The 27,962-nt window shown below is 35.1% G+C and overlaps 1 protein-coding gene across 1 annotated transcript in view; it reads left to right on the forward strand.

Annotated features, from left to right (window-relative positions):
- Positions 1-27,962, forward strand: part of MIPOL1 (mirror-image polydactyly 1) — a 366,001-nt gene that overhangs the window by 41,244 nt on the left and 296,795 nt on the right. The window contains exons 3-7 of the mRNA XM_066277790.1: positions 421-557; positions 1,135-1,213; positions 21,329-21,542; positions 23,703-23,838; positions 25,474-25,579. Coding sequence (XP_066133887.1) covers positions 537-557; positions 1,135-1,213; positions 21,329-21,542; positions 23,703-23,838; positions 25,474-25,579 — 556 coding nt within the window. The 5' untranslated portion in view covers positions 421-536. The remainder of the gene's footprint in view (positions 1-420; positions 558-1,134; positions 1,214-21,328; positions 21,543-23,702; positions 23,839-25,473; positions 25,580-27,962) is intronic.

The raw sequence follows: 27,962 nt of genomic DNA on the forward strand, positions 1-27,962 counted from the left end.
CCTGAGGAGCTGAACTATAATTGCTTGCTTCCAACTAGGATCTGATATGGCTTGAGCAGTATTAATTTGGTGTTTACTTTTCTGAGTGCTAAAAGCATTAAAATGATTGTGCAGTGGGATTACATTTTACTAATTGCTGGCATTCATTAGCTGGGTAAATGATGAGGAAGAGTGACTGTATATTACAGAGAGATAAAATTATGGTTTTAAATAGTATATTACTGAGCACATTAAGGCCTGTAAGACATGTTTTAAAATACTCCTGAGGTTATTAAAGACTGTCTTTTCTACACGTCTTGCTATATGAATCTCTTATTAAAAGACTGCAATTATTATTAACCTTTTTGGGCAATATGTAGGGAAATGGCTTCAATGACAAGAACATATTTCTTTGATATTAATAACTTCCTATATTTTCAGCTAATCCAAAAGTAAATGAGGAACTTAGAAAAAGATTGCCAACTCCAGATCAACATATTTTGAGAAAATTGGAAAAGGAGAGCTTACTACCGCTTTATATGAAGACTTTTTAAAGAATGCAGAGTTCTTGCCGGGAGGTAAATCTAGTTTTATTCTCCTTAAAAGCCTTCACACACACACACAAAAAACTGGCATAACTTTTGTCTTATTTATTATGAAACTAAATACAGGGAGAAATACTAATAATTCCACAAGTTAATAGTCCTTAAGGTTTTTTTAATCAGGAAACTATTTTGAAATGACTTTTTCAAGTATGACATTTTATATGAAATTTAAATTAATAAATTCAAATTAGTAAGTTAGAAATTTTTGGTATAAAGTTGATGACAACTAGACTAGGAATTTTATTTTTCTTAAATTGTTATAGTTGGAGAAGACTTAAGTTAAATAAATTGTTTGGTTCTCTAACCAAAGGTGCAAGACTGTCTTAAAGCTGAACCTGAACTGTTTTTGGTAAAATGTAAGTGTCAAGGAAAGACCATTTTTCTGAGAAAAAGATTTAATTTTACCTGTTGAAATAACACAGCTAATTGTTGCATTATAAATGTTTTAGAAAACCATTTATCCTGTAAATTCTCTTAAACAAAGGTAAGGCTTAGGCGTGTTCTGATATATTGTTTTAAGTTTATTTATCTAGAGTTGACTTTATTTTAGCTTCAAATCTTGGAGCAAAAAGCAGAGACATTGCCAGAGCAAACAAGACCAGAAGTACAAATGGAGGACTGGTCAAAAGGTAAGGACTTTGAAGGTATTAATACCAAACCCCAGGTGTTGTGCTAGTTGAAGGCACTGAATGAAGTATGTTTGTTCTAACCAATATATTAGACAGGGGCAGACAAGCACACACACACTTACGCACCCACACCCACAAAGAAGGAGGCACACACAAAGAGACCCACATACTGAAAAAGAGACACAAAGAATGACACACAGAAGAAGAAAGGTTGAGAGAAAAGCAGGGAGACATACAGGAAGGGAGAGAAACACACTGACACACAAAGTAGTAGAGATTGAGAGAGTGACTGGGAGGAGAGATGCATAAAGGAGGGGCAATCAGAGAAAAACACACAGGGAGATTCTGCACTCAAGTAGGGAGACACAGAGAAAGACACGCATGTGTAGATATACACGCAGAGACATGTGCACCCAGACAGAGAAACACAGAGACAGACATAGAATGAGAGAGGGAGAGAGGCATAGGCATGCAGACACTTTCAGAAAAAGACCCAGGCAAGGGACACGGTGAGAAAGACATAGAAGATAGACACGTATACAGAGACAGACAGACAGACAGATGCATAAAAAGGAACAGACCAGGACACATAGCTAGAGACACATGTAGAGACACTTGCAGATCAAAAGGCACACCCAGAAAGAGACACTCACAGAGAGATGGTGTCAGAGGGACAGGAGAGCCAGAGCGACAGAGACGTGCAGAGAGAGACACTAAGACAGGCAGAGACAGAGAGAGACAGAGAAAAGGACACATGTCTGCAGAGGCACAGGGAGAGAGCAGTCGGCACAGAAACACAATTTGAAAGGCAGACAGAGAGAGAGAACATCGATACATAGAGCAAGACAGAGCCATAAGGAGAGAGGTTTAAAAATTGTTAGGTTTTTAATTAAGGTTTACAGTAAAATGTTGCAAATCTGGAATCCTTGGGAAACATCAATCTGAATTTAGTATTACTTATAGATGAGGCTTATTGTTTTTATTTCCTCTAATTTTATAATTTAAAACAGGATTGTTAACAACACATTGCACACATCTCTTTTTGGATTCCCTTTCCCCAGCTGGGCTCCTTTTTAACATTTTATCAACTGTTACCTTTGTCAGAAGGTCAAAGGCCATTTTGGGGGATTGTTCTATCATCATTGTACTAAATAAATTAATAGCTACACATTCTTTTCAGGAATAGAATGAGGCTGTGCTTTTCTGATTCCTACATTTGTTTTTGATTTACAAACTGTTAGAAATTTTTTTGTAATTTATATCTACCATTAGCAACTTTTCTTATTTGTGATTTTAGGTGGCTTGTTACATACTTCCAATCCAGACAACTGAATTGTGTATGAAGTAATATTAACTAATATAGTTAAAAGTTTAAATACAGTTAAATGTCTCTGTGAATGGACTTTGTGACACTTAATTTGGATCTACTCTACGTTCAAGTTTGTGATGAGGATACATAGGTGTGAAGCTGGGAACTAATTTCTTATAGCTCTTTTTATTCGTTTATGCAAATAAACAAACAAGCAGACAGTCTTTTCTTGAAGAGCCTAAAGCAGTTTTACATAATTTATGTACAAAATAAGAAAAGAGGAACTAAATGGTGATGCCCCTGTTACTTATGTTCCCTTCAGAGGTCACGTTGTTGTGAAAAGTGTACAACTTATTGACTACTAGATCTTTAAGCCAAAGGAATTATTTTTAATTTATCTAAAGAGTTAGAGGCTGTGGAGGAAAACGTGCTCCTCAGTGTCGCATCAGCAGGGAAAAGGGGGGGAAGGGAGCTGTTCCGCTCTGGGCGCTTCTGACCAGGCAGGTGTCGGGGCTCCCGCCTGGCTGCACAGTCTGCAGGAGCAGACCACAAGAGATGCCACTGCGTCACCCCAAAATTTTGCATTTATACAAGCATGTTTTTGGCATTGGAAATAGGAATAAGACAATTATATATTTTATAAAGGGCCTGTTAATGAAACATTATTAAGAAATAAAATTAAACAGGTAAATGTAATATCTTTTGAGGTTAGTGATAACATTTAAACCAGTAAAATCTACATGGTCATTTCTTTGCTATCAGTGGTCATGGGATTTATCATAAGGTACAGATTGCTTTAAAACTTTCTTATACAAATGTTCATAGTTTACTCTCAATTGTTTCATGATATTTTACTTTTTTTAAATTGAGCTAATTAAACACTTGTATTATACACAGATTTGCTTCTGTGTCATCTTACAAATTTCATGGTAAGAACTGCAGAACTGGTCATTCTTTTCCTAGTTTTACTATAGAAACATTGCTGAAATACTTGAAGGCAAATATATATAATGTTAACAAATACAACAATTTGCATTTTTGTTTATTTTTGTCATTATAGATATTTTGGAAAATGTCAGGCTCTGGTTGGGATGGTAGGGTGGGGAAGACATCTACAAAACTTGTTCAGGTTTCTGTAAGTAGTTAAAAAAATAAACCTGAATGAATGAATGAAATTTTCAGTTGATGGAAACAATATGTGAGTGATTAAATGTAAATTGCCCAATGAGCATTAGTAACATCATCTGGCTTCTTTTGTGTGTGTGTGTGTGTGTGTGTGTGTGAGAGAGAGAGAGAGAGAGAGAGTGTGAGTGAGAGAGAGAGACAGACAGACAGACAGATGAGAAGGGAATGAGATGAGAAGCATCAGTTCTTTGTTGCAGCACCTTAGTTGTTCATTGATTGCTTTCTCATATGTGCCTTGACCAGGGGGTTCCAGCAGAGCAACTGACCCCTTGCCCAAGCCAGCGACTTTGGGCTCAAGCTGGTCCTTGCTCAAAGCAGATGAGCCCACGCTCAAGCTGGTGAGCTCAGGGTCTCAAACCTGCATTCTCTGCACCCCAGTTCCATGCTCTATCCACTGCGCCACTGCCTGGTCTGACTCATTTGACTTCTTAAGAAGTAAATAATGTTTTGCCTTTTCATGAAGACTTTGGTTTTCAAGATTCTTTATTTTCTGCTTTTTAAGGAAAAAAAAAACATAATAAAAGTATGTGTAAAGTCAGCCTTCAAAAAGAAATTTGTTATATGATTGGTTGTTTAGCCCTTTTTAGCATTTACTTATTATTTACTAAAACTGTTTATGAAAAAAGACATGAGGTCAATAATCTCTTACGAGTAATTGTAACAGTATAAACAATTTCTGATATGAAATTTTGGTGGGTTTTATTAAATTAGCAGAAACATAGGTTAGTTTATAGTGCTCAGCAGTCTACTGGAAATAGCTTATATATTGTTTATGAATAAACATATGCCATAAGTATGCATACCTACAGTAATGTAGGTAAAAATAAGGTCTTGGTGTCAGAAAATTGATAATATTGTAAAACATATTTAAGTTTAGAACCTTTAGGGGTCAGTGTTCCCTAAGAAAGGTTAAAAAGGTTACTGTGCCTACCCAAATTAAATACTAAGTCTGCTCTATTTTAAGTATTTCTCTGCCAGTTGGAGGTAAGAATCACACAGCTTGGGGAGGCTTTCAACAAAATCCTTTCTGTGTTGTGGTTCAACATTATTTTTAGGTTTATTACTCTAGGAAATTATATTTACTATGTATTTATATACAGACTAGTTATTTTCACTTAGTTATCTCAATTTAAATATGAATTGTTTTAAAACTTGTAAGCTTAAAAAGTAAGCATGATTCTAAATCATTATACTCACTTGAAATTTGAGATGAAGAACTACTTCTAGAACTGCTTACATTAATTAAGTCCTTACATGTTGTAGTTTATTGGAGGCTAGTAAATATTTTAAAATCTTATCTTGCTGAATTTTGCTTAAAAGCAAATGTCCTCTTTATTTTAGAATTGAACTAGCAATTACCATTTGTGACCATGATTCTTATGGTTTTTCTACAAACAAAATAAATAAATAGAACTAAAATCTAGCAAAGGATAACTTGTAAATGGTTTATTAGTTTCTTATTGAGTCAGAATACTATTTATTTTTGCTTGGCATTTGGAACCTATGTGCCACCATCAATCTCTTCTTGTATTGGTTCATTTATCTTCCTGTCTTTCCACATAGTACATATTCTTTTTGTCCAGCTATTCTTCTGGGATGGAATTTTACCTAAAACTATCAGACAGTGTGCAAGCAATTTATAAAGACATCTGTACAAAAACATTGAGGATGCTTTTGAATGTCTTTGATCATTGTGACTGAAATATGATTGTAGAATCTCCCATCATTTTAATAAACTTTTTTTCTTTTAAAGAATAAGGAAATTAAATGACAAATTGCATAGATTAGACATCCATTTCTACTAGCAAGATTGTTGGTAGGAAAAATAATGATTTTTAGGCATCATGAAATTCAAGGTTTTAAAAACATCTGGATAATTAATCACTTTGTATTGAATTATAGGACTTGAATTGTATTTAATAGTTGGCCTTCTAGTAAGTAATAGTGTATTTTCCCTAAATACATAATGTTATTTGTTTTTGTTTGACTTAAAGCAAAAGGTAAATTACTCTGGAGAACCAATGCACTTAATAATGTCACTAAAATGTTATAGTAGAAAGAATACCAGTTTGGAACTTGATAGACCTGCTGGTTTCTTTTTTTAATCTTCCACTTATTATCTTACTTACCTGGGTGCAAATTTTGTAATTATTTTGAATCCTGAGTTTTCTTGTGTATGTAAGAGGAGATAATTCCTCTAGGACTGTTTTGGAGATGAGGGGTTGTGTATGCAGAAGCCCTACTATAGTACCTGAAATAGGAAATGAATTTATTTAATATGTATTTCATATACAGAGTGATTATTTTCATTCAGTACTGTGATGGTGATATTGGTTTTTACAGATTAAAAAAAAAGATCATTGACATATTTTACAGGTCCTAAATAAATGGTGAATGTTGTTGGCTTTGTTATTCCATTCAGTTGTGTAAGTAGATATATAATATATAAAAAGTTTTAAAACATAAATAACATAAATAACAGTGCTTGAAATAGTTACTAGTTTTATAGGAAGTCTATTCTCTTCAAACATAACGTTCACACAATATTATTAGAATCTTGATTTTTTTCAAAGTTGCAGAGTTTATATTTAGTGTATTTATGTTTGATTGAGTAGAATATAAAATCAGTAATATTCATTTAGGGTAAATTCTAATATTGTCTGTATTGCAATCCCAATTGCAATAAGAAATCTTAAGGCTGTTGGCACCCACCACACTGGCTTTTCCTTTTGGGCAGTGTGAATTTAAGAATGCATTTTTTTGTTTTTCATATGCTGTAGAGGAATTAAAAAAGGACATTTCTGAGGTCTGATTAAATTTATTATTTATTTTTATAACGCCTAATTTCATAGCTGCTGGTAGCTTCTTACATGTGACCATCCTAGAGCATTTGAGAGAACAGTGTTAGGACCACTGGCAGCAGGCCAGCAAGGATTCTTCCATTTCCAGAGGAAAGGCCAAGGCAATTCTTAAAAGAATGATTGAGGTTATACGATTTCATTTTTTAAAATTCTCTTATTTAAAATAACTCTATTAAAGTAAATGGGATAATGGGTGTCTTTATTTTTAAGCTTGACATGAGTGATTCCATTCCTACTCTTAGCCTTGGTAGGAAAGAGGAATGAAAAAACAAGAACAACAAAATGATTACAAGAGCAACTTAGTTTTCTAATGAGTTATAAAGTTTGTAATGAATTGTATTTTGAGGTTTATCGTTTCTGATATTTATAATTCGCATTTGTGAATTTATGCCCAAAATTGAATGTTATGCATTTTTTAAAATAGACTTTATTTGTAGAGAAGTTTTAGGTTCACAGCAAAATGAAGAACAAAGTACAGAGTTCCCATTCCGTAACCCTACGTGTGCACAACCTGCCCACCGTCAGCATCCCTCACTACAGTGGAGTGTGCGCTGCACTCAGTGCACCTGGCCGTAAATTCTTAATAAGGGAAATGTTTGTGAGGTAATAGGGACCTTTATTTCTTTTTACTAAATTTAGAGTTTTAAATCAGGCGGCTTGTTACACACTTCCAATCCAGACAACTGAATTGTGTATGAAGTAATATTAAGTAATGTCGTTAAAAGTTTTAATACACAGTTAAATGTCTCAGTGAATGGTCTTTGTGACACTTAAATTCAGTCTATACTCAATATAGAATTCTTACTCTACCTTTGGTGCTTCATTTTATAAAAATAATAGTTGCTAAGAAGAATAAGCATGAAAAATGGTAATTTTTTAAATAGGGCGTTTCCTCCTCCATATCTCTACTCTTGATACAATCTTCTGTTTGTACGACTTGTGACTATCTTTGACTTATGGGTATCTGACTCTAATTTTAATATGCAAGGTCTTTTGAATTTCTTTGTGGCCACGAAAATATGAATATATTTTTTTGAAGTATAAAACACTACTTGAATTTTTCAAAAGTTTTTGCTTTGTTTTTAATTCATCAGCCTTAAGATTCTGAGTTCTTTGTTACAAGTCCTCACTCATCTCTGGCCATCTCTTTTGTGCAAGGGGAATTCCAGGAACACATATTTACAATACAAATCTTAACATTATGTGGAATCTTTAATATTCTAGAAATAAGAATTTCAGTTTATCATATTTAAGATGATTGCTGTGCCCTCCACAGTGACTATATTTGTCTCTTTTCGTGTTCTTACGATAAATTCTTGCATGCACATTGACATTCTTTTGATTTTGCAGATCTGAATCTGTATACATTGCTGTATAGACTGAATTTATGGCCATTTACACAATTAGTTCTGGTTGACTAGCTGTAGAGTAGGACTGATGTCATTACATTCACTGCATCTACTCAGTATCTTTGATTATAAATAAATTTGATAGTTGAATAAAGTACTTTGGGGGAGTTGCCAAATATTCCAGTTGTGTGTGTGTGTTAATCAAAAGTTAGCATACTCCAGTTTTTGTTTTTTTTTTTTTTTTTTTTGTGTGTGTGTGTGTTAATCAAAAGTTAGCATGTAGGACATTATATTACTCTTTTTGGGAGAAGTTTGAGATACAATTTTTCTGTTTTGCCTTTTGTCTTTTTATTCTTGTAAGATAAGAAAAGGCAAACGACAATGTAGATCACAAGATTTTTAAATTGGTTGCATAGATTATTTCATAGTCTAAATGACTGTGTTAAAAGTATTCCAATCTAACTTTTGGGTAAAATTGATAATCCTTTGGTAAATGGTAAAACTGTTGATGATGTCTGGTAAAAAGTAGTTATTTTAGAAAATTGTATTTCAACTTTCATTTTTATTTTTTGAGTGATTCTAGCCTTCACATATCAAAACTTTTTGGTACTTTTAATTCAGGATACTAGTGGATAAAAAGTTAAAAGTAATCAGTTCATATTGATAAAATTATATTTGTAGAAATGGTGAATATGTTAGTTTTTGTAAATTTAACATTTTTAAATTAAAAATTAAATTAGTTTTCTTAATAGTTTCACTGGCTATACCTGAGGTAATTTGATGTATTCTAAAACATAGAAGTGTTTATTGATTTTGAGCATTTTTAGGGTAGAAATATACTGCTCACAAAAATTAGGGGATATTTTATTGCTTCATATTCATTTTTGAAATATCCCCTAATTTTTGTGAGTACTATATAATCAAAGTTAAGCACAAGATACTCTTTTTCTTTCTTTAATTAATATTTTGCTTTCTTACTATTTTGCTCCCCTTATTCAAGATTTTCAGGTAAATATTCTGAACAAATTGAGCTAGGTAGGGTTATTCAGCATTAGTTTGCTTGAATCAACATATGTATTGGAGGAAATAAGATAAGAAAGAGAACAAATACATATAGTCCTTAAGGAATCAGGCTGTCATATAAATTCTAACGTTTGGGTATAGGCTATAGAGTATTTTGTCTTCTTTCCACAGGTTAATATAAGAATTTGCAATTTGAATGGATTTTTCAAGAGATTATGTGGTTTCTGAGTCTTTATTAACAACAACAAAAAACCAAATGTTGCAAAATTCGGAATTACTAACGCCTTTTACGTAATTACTTTTAAGAGTATGAAGTTAAAAAAAAACTAATAAATTTAGTTCTGTAAATTGGATGGTTTCCTTTTAGAAACCTTCATTGCCTATATTTGATAATCTCCAATATAGAGTTAAAGACCAGGTCAAGGCTGCATTAGTCCAGGTAAGAAGAGCAAAGACAAAACAAAAAATTTTATTAGAAAGGCAGTCTTGATCTCCTGAGAATACAGTAGAGACCGGCATCAGAGACTTCCCCTGCATTTTTAATAGGCCATTTGCTCTCTAACATGTTCTATATTGGTACTTCATTACCCTTTTCTCTTTTAAGAGTCTCTGCCCTTCTGCTGAGTCATTTGATGTAAACACATTAATTTTTTTTTTATAAAATTAACTTCTCACAGTCATTTTTAAATCTGGGGTATTTAATACTTTTTTAAAAGTTGAAAATACTATAACGGGGCTGGTGATGCTATAGTGTAACTGACTAATGTGTCACTAGTATAAGAAGCACAGTTGATTAACAAAATGGTAGTTTCTTTCTCTTCTTTTGATACTTTTTTCCTGGAAAAACAAATGGTGAATTTGAATAAAACATACATCATTTACATAGAAAGTTATGTAATGATGCCATATAGAGTATAATGATTTCCTAAAACCTTGTATTTCAAGTAACCTGAATTACAATGAGAGATAAACAGAATATTTACCCATCCCTTATGAGCTGCTGCTGATATGTAAATTTATTCTTCTACTTTGCACAAATATACTTTTGAGCTACTGCTTAAACACTTTGAGGTCCTTAGTCAAACAGTTTTAATGATGCCTCTGATATTGTGAAAGTGTGACATTTGATGAATGTCTCATATAGTTTTGATATCTGGGCACATGTCAACAACAAAAAAAATTGAACATTTGTTTGTCATGCAACACCTACATAATTTATAATTTTACTGTTTATATTCATCTTGACATTTTTTATCTGCCAAAGACAGGTTTCATTTGGAATCTTAATCTGAGATTTATTTGGTGGATCTGGATATCATAGCTAGGGTTCCCACAGGAAATGGTCTATCTACCAACAGATTAAATGGCAGTCCTGCAGTTGTTAGGGGAGCTGTGCATTTAACACACATGCATACTCATTCAGACAGCACTGTGGAGAAAAATTAAAGTAGTAACCCAGGTTTAGGAACAATGTAGCTAAAAAGTCCCATATTTGCTGAATGACAAAGGGTTATATAGCAGCATTTCATTTTATTATTCCTGCTTGAATTTCTTGTTTGCTCTGTTGAGTCTGCTGACGAATACTAATAAATGCCTGCAACAATCCAGACTAGAAATGCCTGGCAACAAAGCTATGCGGTGGACCTCCCTGATCTTCTCCAGTTCACAACCTGACCTTTGGAAAAATTGGCTGGACTAAGCTGCAGAATTTGGGTGTAATGGTTATTGTTAACTCCAGCTTTAGGATTTATTAATTTGTGTGATCAAGACTTACCTATACTTCAAAGTTTTAAAAGACCAAACATAATCGTCCATCCATTAGAACTAACATTGTGTTTCAGTGATTTCCACTTAGTATCAGACTGCTGATTCTTTTATGTTTTCCAAATGTAAAAATGCCCTTAAGTGAATGAAAGGCACATATAAAGAAATTTGGGTTTTTTTCTTTTTTATACTAGTTATTGAAAACATTGCCTCCTATAAATGATTTATTAAATTGTTGAATACATGGGTAAGCAGTATGTGTTCATACCTAAACAAAAAAATATATATATATAATTATGAAACTTACTTTGCATGAAGTTGTAGAAATTTAAGATTTAGGTTCATTTATATTTTAATTGTTTTATACAAATTATTCTTATAATAAGAAAAATTGAGGAAAGCTGACCAGGTTAGGAATACGTAGTAAGTAACCAGATAGTGGATATCACTAGAGAAGAAAAAGAATAAAGATTATTAGTTTAGCTAATCAAATTTTAAGATTATTTTCACCATCATTTCAGCCTAAATCATATTTGTAATGGTTTAAATAGGGTGATAAAGTTTTACAAAGCTTTATTTTATGTGGTATGTTCATAAGTTAATTAGCTTAAGCTTGAGGAGATTACACTCTGTTCATAGCCTTCTATGATGAAGGATGAATGTTAAAAGTTTAGAAGCTGCCTGACCTGTGGTGGCGCAGTGGGATAAAGCGTCGACCTGGAACACTGAGGTCGCCGGTTTGAAACCTTGGGCTTGCCTGGTCAAAGTACATATGGGAGTCGAAGCTTCCTGCTCCTCCCCCTTCTCTCTCTCTCTGTCTCTCTCTCTCACTCCTCTCTCTCTAAAAAATCAATAAATAAAATAAAATTAAAAAAGTTTAGAAGCTGAAGCATTACAACAGAGCTTAGTTTTTACACAGATATCTGACCTTGTTCCCTATGGCATTAATACTGACAGGTTCATGACTGTTTGATACTCATTGAAACAAACAAAAACTTCTAAAAATTTGATGCAGTGACACTACTCTAAATAGCTTTTTTATAATAACACAAGTAACACAATCCAGTAATTTCCATGACTAACCAGTGGAGAATTTGTAACGTGATATACTGTCATTGAATTGTCTTAATTCAAGATGGAATAACTTTATCATCCCTTCATTTTGATATGCAACCATGTACAGGAATGTAAAGAATATAGTTTATTTTGAATGTCTAACCCTCATGTCCTTGTGATTAAATTATGTGATATTAACAGGTTTCACGATTTTATAGTTTTTTAAACCTTTATAAAACCTTACTTCAGTATCTTACAGCTATATCCAACCTCTCTTCACTATATGTTTTGACTTCTTATATATATACACCTATATATATATGAAATACACTTTATTAGAACTGCTCAAACATGGACAAGAGTGTGGTGGTTACCAGGGGTGGGGGGAGGGAGGACATGGGAGGGAGGGAGGGAGAGAGTTAGGGGGAGGGGGAGGAGCACAGAGAACTAGATAGAGGGTGGCGGAGGACAATCTGACTTTGGGTGAAGGGTATGCAACATAATTTAATGACAAAATAACCTAGACATGTTTTCTTTGAATATATGTACCCTGATTATTTAATGTCATCCCATTACCATTAATAAAAATTTATTTAAAAAAAAAAGAACAAAGAACTGCTCAAGACTGTCTGTTCTTTCCAACATGGTAGCCAGTGGCAACATGGGGCTTTGAACACTTGAAATGTGGATAATGAGTATGCAGACCAATGAAAGGGAAAGTTACGGTGTTTTTCCCTTCTCCTTATGGCTTTCGAGCTATAAAAAGAAAAGATAATTTATAACCTCAGAGAGAATATATAGTATCTAAGTAACAAGTTCACATTTTTTAAGTCCAGGATCCAAAAGTTACCTAATTCCCTGTGACTCCTAAGTTAGAATCTGTGAATGATACGCACTTGTGATCTACTAGCTGTGATCCTTATAATATCTAATGTCATGTGCCAGTATAGGAAATAATCCAATTACGTTACAGAAACATGCTGTTTACCTTTCTTCTTTTCCTGCCTTGGGATTGAATTTATAGAATTATACTCTTTAATTTTATTTCTATGGGATTGAATTTTCTTTCAGGATCTTTTGCTAATGTCAGGATTTCTAAATTTTTTTTTTGTATTTTTCCGAAGCTGGAAACGGAGAGAGACAGTCAGACAGACTCCTGCATGCGCCCGACCGGGATCCACCCGGCACGCCCACCAGGGGCGATGCTCTGCCCACCAGGGGGCGATGCTCTGCCCCTCCGGGGCATCGCTCTGCCGTGACTAGAGCCACTCTAGCGCCTGGGGCAGAGGCCAAGAAGCCATCCCTAGCGCCTGGGCCATCTTTGCTCCAATGGAGCCTTGGCTGCGGGAGGGGAAGAGAGAGACAGAGAGGAAGGGGGGGGGCGGAGAAGCAAATGGGCGCTTCTCCTGTGTGCCCTGGCCGGGAATCGAACCCCGGTCCCCTGCACGCCAGGCCGTCGCTCTACAGCTGAGCCTACCGGCTAGGGCCAGGATTTCTAAATTTTGAAGTCCTATTATTTCTGCAATTTACTAGTTTTATAATCTGATACAAACGTTAAAGCATTATTTATTAATTACAAGTTTTATGTCATTAAGCATTTTCTGTTTATCGTGTTTCTCTCATTTAATGAGGTAGCATTTTATTTACCATTTCCATGTGTGCTGATATTTTAATAAGAATTTCATTCTTATATCTATTACTCTTATATTTTAATAAGTGTTTTCTTTTAGCAGAATAGGTTTATTGAATGTGAATTCTGTGATGACACTTTTTTAAGAGGTTATATAATTTTTTTAATTTATTTTTTAATTTATTTTTATTTTCCGAAGCTGGAAGTGGGGAGGCAGGCAGACAGACTCCCGCAGGTCCCCATCCAGCGTCCACCCAGCATGCCCACCAAGGGGCGATGCTCTGCCCATCTGGGGCATTGCTCTGCTGCAACCAGAGCCATTCTAGTGCCTGAGGCAGAGGCCATGGAGCCATCCTCAGCACCCGGGCCAACTTTGCTCCAATGGAGCCTTGGCTGCGGGAGGGGAAGAGAGAGACAGAGGGGAAGGAGAAGGGGAGGGGTGGAGAAGCAGATGGACGCTTCTCCTTTGTGCCCTGGCCAGGAATTGAACCTGGGACTCCTGCACACCAGGCCGACACTCTACCACTGAGCCAACTGGCCAGGGCTAAGAGGTTATATAATTTAAATAATTTAATCCTCATAAACTTTTGAAGTGGTTGCTTTTATTATGTGCTTTTCATTGATAGGGAAGTTGATGAGAGGTTGAGTTATTTGCTAAAAGTCACATAGCTTTGTGGTAGAGCCAGAATTAAAACCCTGAAGACCATCTTCAGAGCCCATGCACTCTGGTTCTGCTTGGAGGACCTAAATACACCAGTGTTCTAGTTGGAAAGTCTAAACTTTTCTCTTGTACACACTTGCATTAGGTAGGTCCACTGTGATATGGCAGAAGTTCCTTATTTTTTTTCTTTATATTTGAGGGGAAAACTCATAAATGTAAATATGTAAAGCAAAACCTCCCTCAACAAAAAAGAAAATAGAAATGTGTAGTAGAGAGGAAATTAGTAGTATGTTGCACACATACAGATTGGTAGATAGGAATTGATATAAGTTATCAGGAGCAACTAACTGATACTGTTATTCTGATTATGTTGAAACTAATATTCATTTAGAAAAATCTTTAACCATTGAGAACATTCAACATCTTTTGTTTAAAATGTGAGGTTATATAGTAATTTTATTATCACATAGTTTTCACTAATATTAAAAATGTTTTATATTATTTTGATGTTCATACATAATGTGATAGGCAATATCCAGAAGAAGCAATAAACATGAGGTTTTTATTCTTTTTATGTTTATGAAATCAGATGTTACAGTATAAGTAATAACTTTTCAAAAGAAGTTTAAGGAAGTGGTGACTAATTGTGTTAGCTAGTGTCAGAGAGCACAGTAACACATTGCTTTTTCAATAGTTCATTTTAGATACAAATTTCTTAAGTATCACCTGCATCTGAAGGAGCAAGAGATCTGTTTATTTGAATGTACTTGCCTATAGTACTTCTATTCCCCTTTCTCTTTTTTGACAGGTAGCTGGGACATTGCTATTCTGAGTAACCCCAGTAGATCCCTAGAGACAATTCTAGCTCAACCACTCTGAAGAAAGAGCTCTGTAAACAGCTTTGACCCCCTCGCCTACCACGGGGACCATAAAATTCATTTACACAGATACCAGTTGTCACAAACTATTTACAAAGCCAGACAGAACAGAATTTCCCAGCTTCTAAGAATCCCATATTTGATTCTAGCCACCTCCTCACTTCTGCATAGTAGTTGTGAAATAACATTTTATTTAGGTCATGAGTCATGATTTTTTGGGTAGCATCAATTTTTTTAGAACTCTTTATTTTTTATTCATTTCGAAAGAGAGAGAATGAGAGAGAGAACTGAGGGAGAAGCAGTAAGCATCAGGTCCCATATGGGCCTTGACCAGGCAAGCTTGAGGTTTTGAACCACTGACCTCAGCATTCCAGGTTGATGCTTTATCCACTATGCCACCACAGGTCAGGCGGGTAGCATCAGTTCAACTGACTATATTATACATTGACTAATGTATGATTGTCTGAAAAATTAAACTCAAAGGGGATCCTAAAGCTTTCTTTCCTAAATAGGAAATGGTGTAATACTGTTAATTTCTAGACTAAGGAATTGAATTTAATAAAAAGGATAGCACTGAGATAGTTGGCAATATGGATACCTCCAGGAGTAAAGAGAGAATCTGTTAGATCATAAAAATGGTCCATTGGAAACAGCATGAAAGTCACTAGAGATACAGGGTCTTCAAAACATATAATGCAGCCCACCTAGGCACATGTGTTAAGATTACAAAATTTATCTTCACTAACTCCTCTCATTTACCCAAGTGAATAAACTGTCTATAACAATAGCTATAGGTGCCATTTGAACAATACCTAGCAATAGTCTTCTATGACATCATTTTCAAATGGTGACAGGGTAAGTTTATATGGCAGTAATAGCAAAAATTGGGGAATATATTTGGTTTTAAATGGTTGAATTCTGATACCCAAATAATACAGCGTGCCCATATTAGAACAAACAAAGGGACTGACAGTCATCATAAAACATTTCCTGTTGTTTTACTTGGAGGAAAGACCTCATAGCCTTATGAATTATGAAGAGATTGATAACTTATTCTCAAAGTCCACATAGAGAAGTGATTTTAAGTAGTAATTGTCTTAATGATGAAACACTTAACAATTACATTGATTAAACATTGGAGCAAATTACTAAAGAAGGTAGTAGAGTTTCCATTTTGAGACATGCGAGAGAGGAAACAATGAAATAGTTTTTAGTTTTAAGCTTTCATCTCCCTACAGATAAGAGTTTTAAAAAGTGTTATTTAAAATGATAAATGTTCTTTTAAACATTTATCCAGTTAACTAGTGTGTAAAACAGACCCATAACTTCACTTTCTGTTGCATTTTATTGACTTGTATATATTTGTTTCTGTATGTAATTCTTTTTTAAATGATATGCAAACAAACAGCTCAAGTAAAGCTTTTAATAGCTTCATCCCTTTCTCCTGGGTTGGACAGTTCAGGAAAAATTACTGAAAACTGAATTAAACTCACAAAGTGTTATTTTCTTCTTTGGAAATTGGAGGTTGGAGAAGGTACTAACTCAGAAATTGAATTTACGTTGGGCTTGGAATAAGGTTAAGAAATTTTGGCAAGATACAGTAGGACAGAGTAATACTTTAAAATCTGAAAATTTGAAAAGTCAAAGTAATCATGTCTATAACTTACTCTCAAATGTCAGAAAAATAATATATCTGTAGGTAGGTAGATAAATATAGAGAGGTTGACTAATAATTCAAGTGTAGTAAAATATGAACATTTGGGGAATCTGGGTGAAAGCTACATAGGAGCTCTTTGTACTGTTTCTGCAACTTTTATAAGGCTGAAATTTCAAAATAAAAAAGGAAAACAGAAATTACTGTCATCTATAATTATTTTTTGTCACCTTTCTCATCTGTCTTTGGGATGTTTGTGCAGTCCATGAAACTTTTTGCACTTGGTTCTCATTTCTCCTTTTCATTTCTTGTCATTTTTCTGGACAACTTTCGTGTCTAAGTTGACTTTTCATTACCCTGAGTCCTCGATTTTCTCCTCTCCGTGTATCTCCACCATCAATTTATTTTATCAACCCATTCTCAGATGAACTGCATTCTTAGACTTTGTTTTGACATATTGCTCATTTTAGAAATTTTCACTGCTTAACTATAGCATCTTGTCATTTCAGTATAAGAGATGACTTTGTGTTTTTCCTAAAGCTCTTTCTTCTCTTCTCTTCTGTGCCTGCTCATCCTGTTCTTATTTTTACATTAATCAAAGGGGTCACACATTCTATACAAAAGTTGAATTCTGATACAGGACACTGCGATATGACAGAAGAGAATAGCATTCAGGAAATTTAAGCAACTTTTGCTAAAGTAGTTGATAAAAAAAAAAAGGCCAGCAGAAACAGACTATTTTATAAATCAACTTTATTTACTTTAACGTGAAATTAAAGTCTCAGTAGAAGAGTACAGATTGTCTGATTTGCAAAGCAGGTGCCAAACGTCTGATGAACAGTTAGAGATAGGAATCTAAAATACAGAACAAGATTGGAAACATCCAGAGTTAACCAGAGCCATATCACACAATACAGGGTTCTTGAAAAATATTAAACACTTAGAATTGAAATCCAGAAGTATATTAGGACTTAGTACATTTTAACAATACTATAAAGGGTTATAATTACTATAATGCAGAAGGGAAATCAACAAGGAGTGCTCTTGCTGGGAAGTTCCCACCTCTACTGTGAGTTTGGAAGTTATTACAGAGTTATAGGTGAAAAGGAAGTGATTTACCAAGAAATAAAAAAAATCACAAAATTTCACATTACTTAAGCTGAAGTAAGAGAGTGTTGTAAGTGTAGTAAGTAAATAGCAAGTATAGATATGAGGGATGGGGTAAGGTTAAGAAAAAAAATCTGAAAGGAGAAAGATGCTAAAGTAGATCCAGAAATACAGAAGTAAAAATATGGGACAGTTTGTCGGTGGTAGAAAGTTTGGTCTCAAAAACAGGTCCAATAGTTGAATTAGTTGGTGTAGTGTTGACGCACATGCACCTGCGGACTTGTATTTATACCTAGCACATCCTTTTACTTTCTGATGAATCTTTGTAACTCATAAATTTGAGAGTAGTATAGGCCCTCATTGTTACTTTTTGATACGTCCCCAGGGACGTATCAAAATTTTTGTTACATATTTTTCCAGGTATAAGACACTCCCATGTATAAGACGCACCTTAATTTTGAGGCCTGAAATTTGAAAAAAAAATTACATAAAGTTATTGAACTCAAGTTTTACTCATCATAAAATTCATACAACTCATCACTGTCAAAACTCCCAGCCATTAATTTGTCCTCATCTGTGTCTGATGACGAATCACTGTCTTCAATCATGAGCTCAAAAACAAGCACAAAATGTGGGAAATGCAAGTAAAAAATCTACAACCACTGTATAAGACGCACCTAGTTTTTAGAACCCAAATATTTCAAAAAAGGGTTTATCTTATACATGGGGACGGTATTTTCTACTGCTTTCAGTAACTACTTAAATTTTTCTTTCATTTGAAATACTTGTAAGTTACTTGTGAGTGTTGGAAAGCATAGTTTGTAAATGATATAGTGATGTTCCTTAGGGTCCATTTTTAACATTCTTTTACTCAGGTTTTGGGTGTCGCATGTGACCAGTGAGCATAGTGAACATCTAAAGCCAACCAAGTAAGCGTTTTGAAATGTCAGGATGCAACAAATAATCTCAGAAATGTAAAATTGTTAAATTTTAAATCAAAATAGAATATAATATTGAAATTTTAAAAAATCTCTTATAGTATGTAATTCTGATAGCACATTCTTCCTATTTGTTCCCTCAAATAAAGGGAACAAATAAAGTGAAGAGTAATCTATTAAAAATGATTTCTGGCCCTGGCCGGTTGGCTCAGTGGTAGAGTGTCGGCCTGGTGTACAGGAGTCCCCGGTGTGATTCCCGGCCAGGGCACACAGGAGAAGTACCCATCTGCTTCTCCACCACTCCCCCTCTCCTTCCTCTCTGTCTCTCTCTTCCCCTCCCATAGCCAGGGCTCCATTGGAGCAAAGTTGGCCCGGGCGCTGAGGATGGCTCCATAGCCTCTGCCTCAGGCACTAGAATGGCTCTGGTTGCAACAGAGCAATGCCCCAGATGGGCAGAGCATCGCCCTTTGGTGGGCATGCCGGGTGGATCCCGGTTGGGCGCATGTGGGAGTCTGACTGCCTCCCCGTTTCCAACTTCAGAAAAAATACCAAAAAAAAAAAAAATGATTTCTGATGTAGCTTCAGTCATCAATAAGATCATGCCCAGGACTTGGAGTTTATAACTGGCTGTACTTAATTTCAGCGTATCTTCAGCATATATCGCTTCTTGAAGAAAGAATACCTTGTGAGAGGTACCTTATTTATAATTGCCTCATTTTGTTTTTATTTAAAGAGTATTCTCTCTGAGCCCTGGCTAGTTAGTTCAGTTGCCCCAAAAGGACAAGGTTGCAGGTTAGATATGGGATCAGGGCACACGGGAAACAACCAATGAATGCACAACTGAGTGGAACAACGTATGAGTGCTTCCCTTCTCCCTCCCCTCTCCCTTCCTCTATCTCTCTGTAAATCAATCAGTAAATAGAGACAAATTAAGCCCTGGCCAGGTGACTCAGTTGTAGCATTATCCCAGAGCCTGGAGATTGCCGGTTTGATTCCTGGGTGAGGGCACATACAGGAGCAGCTTGATGATCCTCTCTCCCTGCCTCCCTCAAAATTAATTAATTAGTTAATGAAAAGTACTCTTTCTGCCTCAAAGGATTTTAAGTTCGGCAGATTGGAGATGGCATCATCAATAAACTCCTGCTTTTTACAGTTCCACTTACTAAGGTTTGTGCTGGAAGTGATAATGTCCTGGTTGCAATCAGAATCTGTGCTTGTTATTTACTGGTGGAAGCGTTGGTTCTGGCACTTGTATGTGCATCATTTTCTTCCAATAAAGCAGGCGTACACTATTGTTTTGAAATAGCTGTTATTTATTAGTTACAGCTTAAAATAATTTTTATGAAATAGCCAGGCATTGCAAAACATTCTATAATGTATAATATCTGACAAAATGGGAGTTTAAAATAATTCTTATATTCCTTTTATAATACGATGATTACAGAAATAATCGCTAACATTTCTTAATGTGCCAGACACGGGGGTGTGTAGCTTGCATGTATTAGCTTAGTTAATCCTCACAACAACTGAGGTGAGTGTTACTATGTTCCCATTTTAAAAACAAGAAACTGAGCCTGACCAGGTGGTGGCGCAGTGGATAGAGCGTCGGACTGGGTTGCGGAAGGACCCAGGTTTGAGACCCTGAGGTCGCCAGCTTGAGCGTGGGCTCAGCTGGCTTGAGCAAAGAGCTCACCAGCTTGGACCCAGGGTCACTGGCTCCAGCAGGGGGTTACTCGGTCTGCTGAAGGCCCACGGTCAAGGCACGTGTGAGAAAGCAATCAATGAACAACTAAGAAGTTGCAACGCGCAACGAGAAACTGATGATTGATGCTTCTCATCTCTCTCCGTTCCTGTCTGTCCCTGTCTATCTCTGCCTCTGTAAAAAAAAAAAAAAAAAAAAAAAAAAAAAACAAAAAACAAGAAACTGAGGTGTGAATGACTTAAGTTACTTGCCCAAAAGTTATGCCCATGACAAAGCTGGAATTCCAACCCAGGCAGTCTGCTATCAGAATTCCATGCCTATGATCACTTCACTATAATATATTGCAACCTAGTTTTCAAAATTTAGGGGGGAAAAAGTACTGAATAATACCTCTAAATTGATACTTTTCATGTTTGATTGCATGCTGGAGTCATCTGATCACTCCCAGAGATTTCTATTTAATTAATATAAGATGTGGTCTGAACCCTGGCTGATTGGCTTAGCAGTAGAGTGTTGGCCTGGTGTATGGAAGTCCCAGGTTTGATTCCTGGCCAAGGCACACAGGAGAAGCACCCATCTGCTGCTTCTCCACCCTTCCTCCTCTCCTTCCTCTCTATTTCTCTCTTCCCCTCCCACAGCCAAGGCTCCATGGGAGCAAAGTTGCCCCGGACACTGAAGATGGTTCCATGGCCTCCACCTCAGGTGTTAGAATGGTTCCGATTGCAACAGAGCAACACCCCAGATGGGCAGAGCATCGCCCCCTGGTGGGCATGCTGGGTGGATCCCGGTCGGGTGCATGAGGGGGTCTGTATGCCTCCCGCCCCCGCCCCTGCGTTTCACTTCAGAAAAATACCCCCCCCCCAAAAAAAAAAAAAAAAGATGTGGTCTGCATATTTAACACTAAGAGAATACTTATTTCCACAAAATATTACTTTGAACGATTCAGTATGTAGCTGTGATGTTTCATGTATCATGTGTTTTTGTTATATTTTAAACAGCCCGTAGTTCTATTAAACAAGAGGCTACAGGGAGAAAGAAAAGTATGCAGCCAGATGAGCAACTGCCCGACGGTTCTAAAGGAAGCATGAGTCACAAACCCGATGAATTCATCCATGAAGCCACATGTGAAGACTCAGAACTGCCAGAGCAGAAGTCACAGAATTTTCCTTATCCTGATGATGAGACCTCTTACTGCTCTTCAGAAAAGTCCAAGTGAGTCAACAGCCCTAGACTTAGAGTGTAGGAACTGGGAGGACTCTGTTGCCTTCCTCCCTACCTTCATCCTCCCTTCCTTCTTTTTGGTGTGAGCTCAGTTTGACATAGCATTAGTAACATAATAGAATTGGGGTATTTACCGGAGTTTTCCACTGCTTTCCATAACATCGATACATGCCTACATCACTGATATTTAACCTTTTTCATTTCATGGCATAGATAAAGTAATTACTAAACTGCAGCACACCAAAATATACGTTATATTTTTTTACCAATCTGACCAAAAATATAGGTATAATTTTGATTCATTGACACCGGACACCTATTGTTGTGTTGACTGTTGTCATTGTTTAATTTGGCCATCTAAAGGAAAAGAGGTCAGTGCCCCCAACTAGTCAGGTATTCCATGTTTGAAAGTTCTTGTGGCACTCCAGTGTGCCTGCCACTGCATGTGGTCGAGGTCGCAAAGTGAAAAACACAAGATGAATTTGAATAAAGCCATGAGGTTTTATTTATTCTTGTTAAATATTATTTTCTGTGACCTTTCATTGGGGATCTTGAAATAATTGTTGAGTTGATATTAATGGGATATTTTTTTTATCAGAGCCCAATCAGACTTCCAGAACAAAAGCCCAAAGATGTGGTTTTGGTGAGCATTATTTTCATGTAATGAATTTGAACACTTAGGCTGGCCTTATACACTCCCATTTGCTCTTTATTATTTTACATTCTGTGGCTTTTACCCATTCACCCTCCCTACCTGTTATATGAAGGGATTTAAACTTGTAACATCTGTGACTTTTACTTATAGGATGAAAGGACTTTGATAATTAGTCACGTATTATGAAAATACTGCTAAATTAGAAAAACTTTCTGTAACTAATATAATTTTCAGTCCAAACAAAATTTTATTTAGGATATATTTAAACAATTTTACATACGATCAGCAGTTTCTTTACTTACAAATTATTCAGTAGATATATTAATATATTCCTTAGATGTTGCCGGAAAAGGTTTTCATTTTTAATGTTTTATTTTATTTTATTTTATTTTATTTTATTTTATTTTATTTTATGACAGACAGAAAGAGACAGAGAGAGGGACAGACAGGGACTGGCAGACAGGATGGGAGACAGATGAGAAGCATCAATTCTTTGTTGTGACTCCTTAGATGTTTATTGATTGCTTTCTCATATGTGCCTTGACTGCGGGCCTTCAGCAGACTGAGTAACTCCTTGCTCAAGTCAGTGACCTTGGGTCCAAGCTGGTGAGCCTTGCTCAAACCAGATGAGCCTGTGTGCAAGCCGGCGACCTCAGGGTTTAGAACCTGGGTCCTCCACGTCCCAATGTGATGCTCTATCCACTGCGCCACCACCTGGTCAGGCTTCATTTTTAATGCTTTAAATATTATATTGTCAACCAAGTTGAAAAATGTCAATTACTGTCCCCACTTTCAGAAAAGTGAGAAATGTATCTAGTCCTGACCAAAAGTACATATTGAATTGCTATTCATAGCCCCTGAAACCTAAGTTCTTTAAGTACACTGAATCATGAGTCTCTGTAGACATTATCAAATGCTCTGTACAGATTCACGTCCCTCAGTTGATAGAGTAAGCACCTCTATGAAATTGATATATTTATTCTTTTTATTTATAGGATTTTTTGGTGCATAACAAAAGAAATTTAAAATTAAATGACTTTATATATTTATTGTTAAAATTAAATTTGTCTCCCCCACCTTTAGAGTATAAAATTTAGCCTGACCAGGCGGTGGCGCAGTGGATAGAGCGTCGGACTGGAATTCCAAGGAGCCAGGTTCGAGACTCCGAGGTCGCCAGCTTGAGTGTGGGCTCATCTGGTTTGAGCAAAATCTCACCAGCTTGGACCCAAGGTCGCTGGCTTGAGCAAGGGGTTACTTGGTCTGCTGAAGGCCCGCGGTCAAGGCACATATGAGAAAGCAATCAATGAACAACTAAGGTGTCGCAATGCACAATGAAAAACTAATGATTGATGCTTCTCATCTCTCTGTCCCCGTCTATCCCTCTCTCTGACTCTCTCTGTCTCTGTTAAAAAAAATAAAAGTTTAGAGTATAAAATTTATAGATCCTATAGAGTAGAAATCATGTTTATGTTGTTTAATTATTTTCTTTATTACAGTGTTATGGAACATACAAATAATGATTTGCACTATGAATGTATGATTCCTTCTCAAGTTACTTCAGACCTAAACAAAGAGAAGACTATAGTGTTTCTTCAAACAGAATTGGACATTCTCAGAGCAAGCAATAAAAAGGTACCTTATAAGAAATCTGGTAATTGTCAAGTGTGCTTTTAGCTGTTGACCTTCTAAATTTGCTTTGTCGTCATCGTAATTCAGTATTATTGTGTACTCTAATCCTTTAACAGTAGCTTAATGCTGTTTCCATATCATTCCATCAGGGTATGATTGAGTTGAGAGATTGGTTGCTTGCCTTTGCTGGCCTGTAATATCACTTCCTTTTTTGTAAAACTATGGTACCTTAAGTAGGTATAAAAAAGGGAAAAAAAGATTCATTCAGGGTTAACTGTGGTAAAACTTTATTTTAGTAACTTGGAGAATGAGAAATTTAATGCACTGGTTTCATGTTACTTTGTTTTTCTGTTTTTGTTTTTTTTTAATTTATTGATTTTAAAGAGAGTGGAAGGTGGGAGAGAGAGAAACATCAATCTGTTTCTTAATGTGCTGTGACCGGGGATCAAACTTGTAACCTCTGTGTATCTGGACAATGCGCCCGCGGGCCACAGTTTGGCCCCCTAAGGCCATTTATCCAGCTCCCGCCGCACTTCCAGAAGGGGCAACTCTCTCATTGGTGGTCAGTGAGAGGAGCACTGTATGTGGGAGCCCTCCAGTGGTCTGAGGGACAGTGAACTGGCCCCCTGTGTAAAAAGTTTGGGGACCCCTGCAACCAAATGAGCTATCCATCCAAGGCTCATGTTACTTTCTTAACTATTTTTTTTATTGGTATCTTTGCCCTACATTTCACCTCAACAATATAAGTAATTAAAGTAGCAAAGTTTGGCAATACTTCTATTTACATTATCTTATGCAGTTGAATTTTGTCCAGTCCAATTTATGTCATGGTTTATTTCTGACTCTATTTTTAGTTCTATTCCTTTGAGCATTAAATACTGTTATTAAGTAATGCTCGTTTTTTTTAATGCTTTCTGCTTTTTTAACCTTTATATACTTGTTTGATTTTAATACTCTAGTTGTTGAGCTAATCAAACTGAATTATGGTATTAGGATGTTGATCTTGTGTGATGGAAAACAGTACAAGTGACAAAAGCTGAGGGAAGAATTAAAACAAAAGTGCACTTGGAGAGACTGGATTTCTGTATGTCTTATGTAGCGGTTGTTTACTATCGGCCAGTTACGAGTCAGGTGCCAGTGCAAATTTAAATGAAATATGATGGGATAGCATTCTCAAAGGGAAATTTGTTTCAGATATTAAGATTAACTAATTAAATTAATTAAGATAAATTAATTTTGTTTCAAGATACTAGACATACTAAGAGAAGCTCTGAAGCTGTGATAGTCATTCTTTTTTTAGGATAGTCTCTTCCAAGTCTTTGGATTTAATACAGCAGAACAGGTCATACTGCCCTTTTTCATTTCATTTGCCTACACAGACTCACACACACCCACAAAAACACACAAACATTGTATCAAAATATTTTTATAATTTGTATGTCGTTACTGGTAATTATATTTTATAAACTATCTTAAAAACTTAAATAGTGTTTTTTTTAATTCCTAGAGTTATATATTTAGGCAGTTAAATGTAATATTATTTATATTAGGAAAAATAACAATTTTATTTTGGGATTAATTATGTTTGTGTAAGAAATTTGTCAAATAAGAATCTGGGATTTTTTCAATGTGTTTAAGCTTCAAGAAAAACTCTCTAAAGAAGATAAAGAACAGAGAAAACTAAAGCTTAAGTTGGAACTTCAGGAGAAAGCAACAGAAGCTCAAATTGCTGAAAAGACAGCAGGTATGGTGGATGAGTTTTAACATATGGCCTTAAGAAAAACACACAAGGTTATTATGTGGTTTGGTGAATTGAATACTAGCATACTAGCTATTTGCCAAAGGAGGGGAAGCTCTGTCTTTTTTTATTTTTTATTTTTGGCTGCTTAGAAAATAGGTGGCTTTAACATCCTGGCTCTGGTATTAGTGAGAGCTTTACCTGTATTCATACTGATTTGGGCATTAAATGCATTGTTAACACCATGTCAATCCAATCACAAAAAGGTTGTTTGTTTTGTTGGAAGGGCCTGAACAAACAAGGGGACATAATGATTACCAGTGCTCCTACCTTTCAGCCAGCAGTTCAGATTCCACTTACTGGTTTAGCTTGTTGAAAGGAAATACTTCTCCTATGTATGAAGACTGTCCTGTATTTATTGCCACTGGAAACCTACATTTGATTATAAAATCTGATTTTTTCAGTAAATAAATTTTTATCTGATAATGTGGACGGTGATGGAATTTCCTCTCAGAAGATTAAAGTGAAAGATTGCCAAAGTTTAAGATTGTAAATGACTGCCTTAAATATGTTATAGGTCTTTGCAAGGAGAAAATTTTTAAATATATCTGTGATATGTTAAGATATGATCAGGTGATTCTCAGTCGTCATGATCTCATATGTATACATATATATGTTACTGTGACTATCTTCTCACACTGTTCTAGTGAGTTAAGAGAAATTTTGGAGAATAATAGCAATTAACATTCAGAGGCATTTCAGAGAATGCTTATTTTAACCTCATGAATTACAATAATTTTAAGGAATTTTATATTTTGTGATTAATTTGAAGTTATACTCATACTTAATGAGCCACTTAAGCATGGTTGAATATATGAAATAATAATGGTATTTTATATCAGAAACATTAGCAGATATAGCCATTCTTCAAAATATTACTATGCAGTGTAGAACTGAACATCACTATGAACATATACGCCAAAATGACCATTAGTCCTAAATTTAGTACGATTGCTCTTTTATTAATTTAAACTACCATGATTTTTTAAGTGTGGAAATATGAGAGTAATGTATTTTAATGAAAATTAACAGTATGTTGGAAATGAATAATTCATGTATAAATTTAGAACAACTTGAATATTTCTTAACTTTTTGTAGTTAAATATATAGTTTTCTAGAATGGTATTATAAGATGTACATTTGTTTTAAGATGTCTGCATCATAATTTAATTTTACATGTGTCTTAAGAAGTAATTTAATAAGTTTTAGACCATTGTTACTGAAAAATCATGAATTAATATGTTTATATAGCTCATTTATCTTTTGGAGGGGAAAACTTACTAAGCAATATTACCTATTCTTCAAGCTTTTGTATAATAATGTAGCTAATCATATACCTCAAATATTTATTTATTGGTATATATTTAAGAGTTCCCTTTGACTAAAGCATGAATCATGCATGCATAAAATGGAAATAATTTGTTTGCTTTATGATTCTTGTTAATCAAATACTTATTGTTAATTTTTTTAGTAAATGAAATATTAGGAACATGTTTGGTATGTTTTTATATCCTCCTAAACTGATGAAAATAATAATGCTATGTAATTTCTCCGGACAAAGCAATCTAGTTGATTAAAAACCACTTAGTTTTTAAAGTATAAATTTCCTGAATTATATCTTCAGTTTTAAATGTTTTAGTACTATTTTACGGAAAAAAGATTAAAGATGTTTTATTTGTGACTTTAGAGAGAATTATTATTGTAATATGTGAAAATAAAAAATCTGAATTAAGAACTACATTGGTTTGAAACTACAAGAAATTTATTAACTAACCCTTAGCTGACTCATGAACTTTTTCGTATTTTCTTATTACACGTACAGTTTTAAATAGCTTATCTTCTACCTGGTGCATTAGCATGAGGTCAAAAAGCAAAACACCATAACAAAAATGACTGTCAGTACTTGAATAGAAAGGGAGCATTATAGGATTATGATTACATGTTTTATTTAGGTTTCTACAAAAGAACAAATAATCCACATAGGCATGGATATTTGTTTCTATTGCTGCTCATTTTTATATTGCAAATAAAAAGTGTTTTTGGGAAAGTATGTTACAAATATGCACACATATTTAAGTATTTTAATGTAGTTGAGCAGAATATAAATGTTTAAAAAGTCAAAATATTTTACATTAAAAAAATACATGCAAAAACATTCTGAACTATACACTGGAAATTGTAGATAGGATACAAATCAATATATGTCTATAGATTTTTCAAATATAATGTCAGTAAAATTCAGGTACTCTGGAAAGTGGAAGCCATTTCCTTTCAATACAGGCACCCCCTGGGTTACGAACAAGATCGGTTCTGTAGATTTGAAAATGTT

Source organism: Saccopteryx bilineata, chromosome 4, assembly GCF_036850765.1.
Source record: "Saccopteryx bilineata isolate mSacBil1 chromosome 4, mSacBil1_pri_phased_curated, whole genome shotgun sequence".
NCBI classification, from domain to species: Eukaryota; Metazoa; Chordata; class Mammalia; order Chiroptera; family Emballonuridae; genus Saccopteryx; species Saccopteryx bilineata.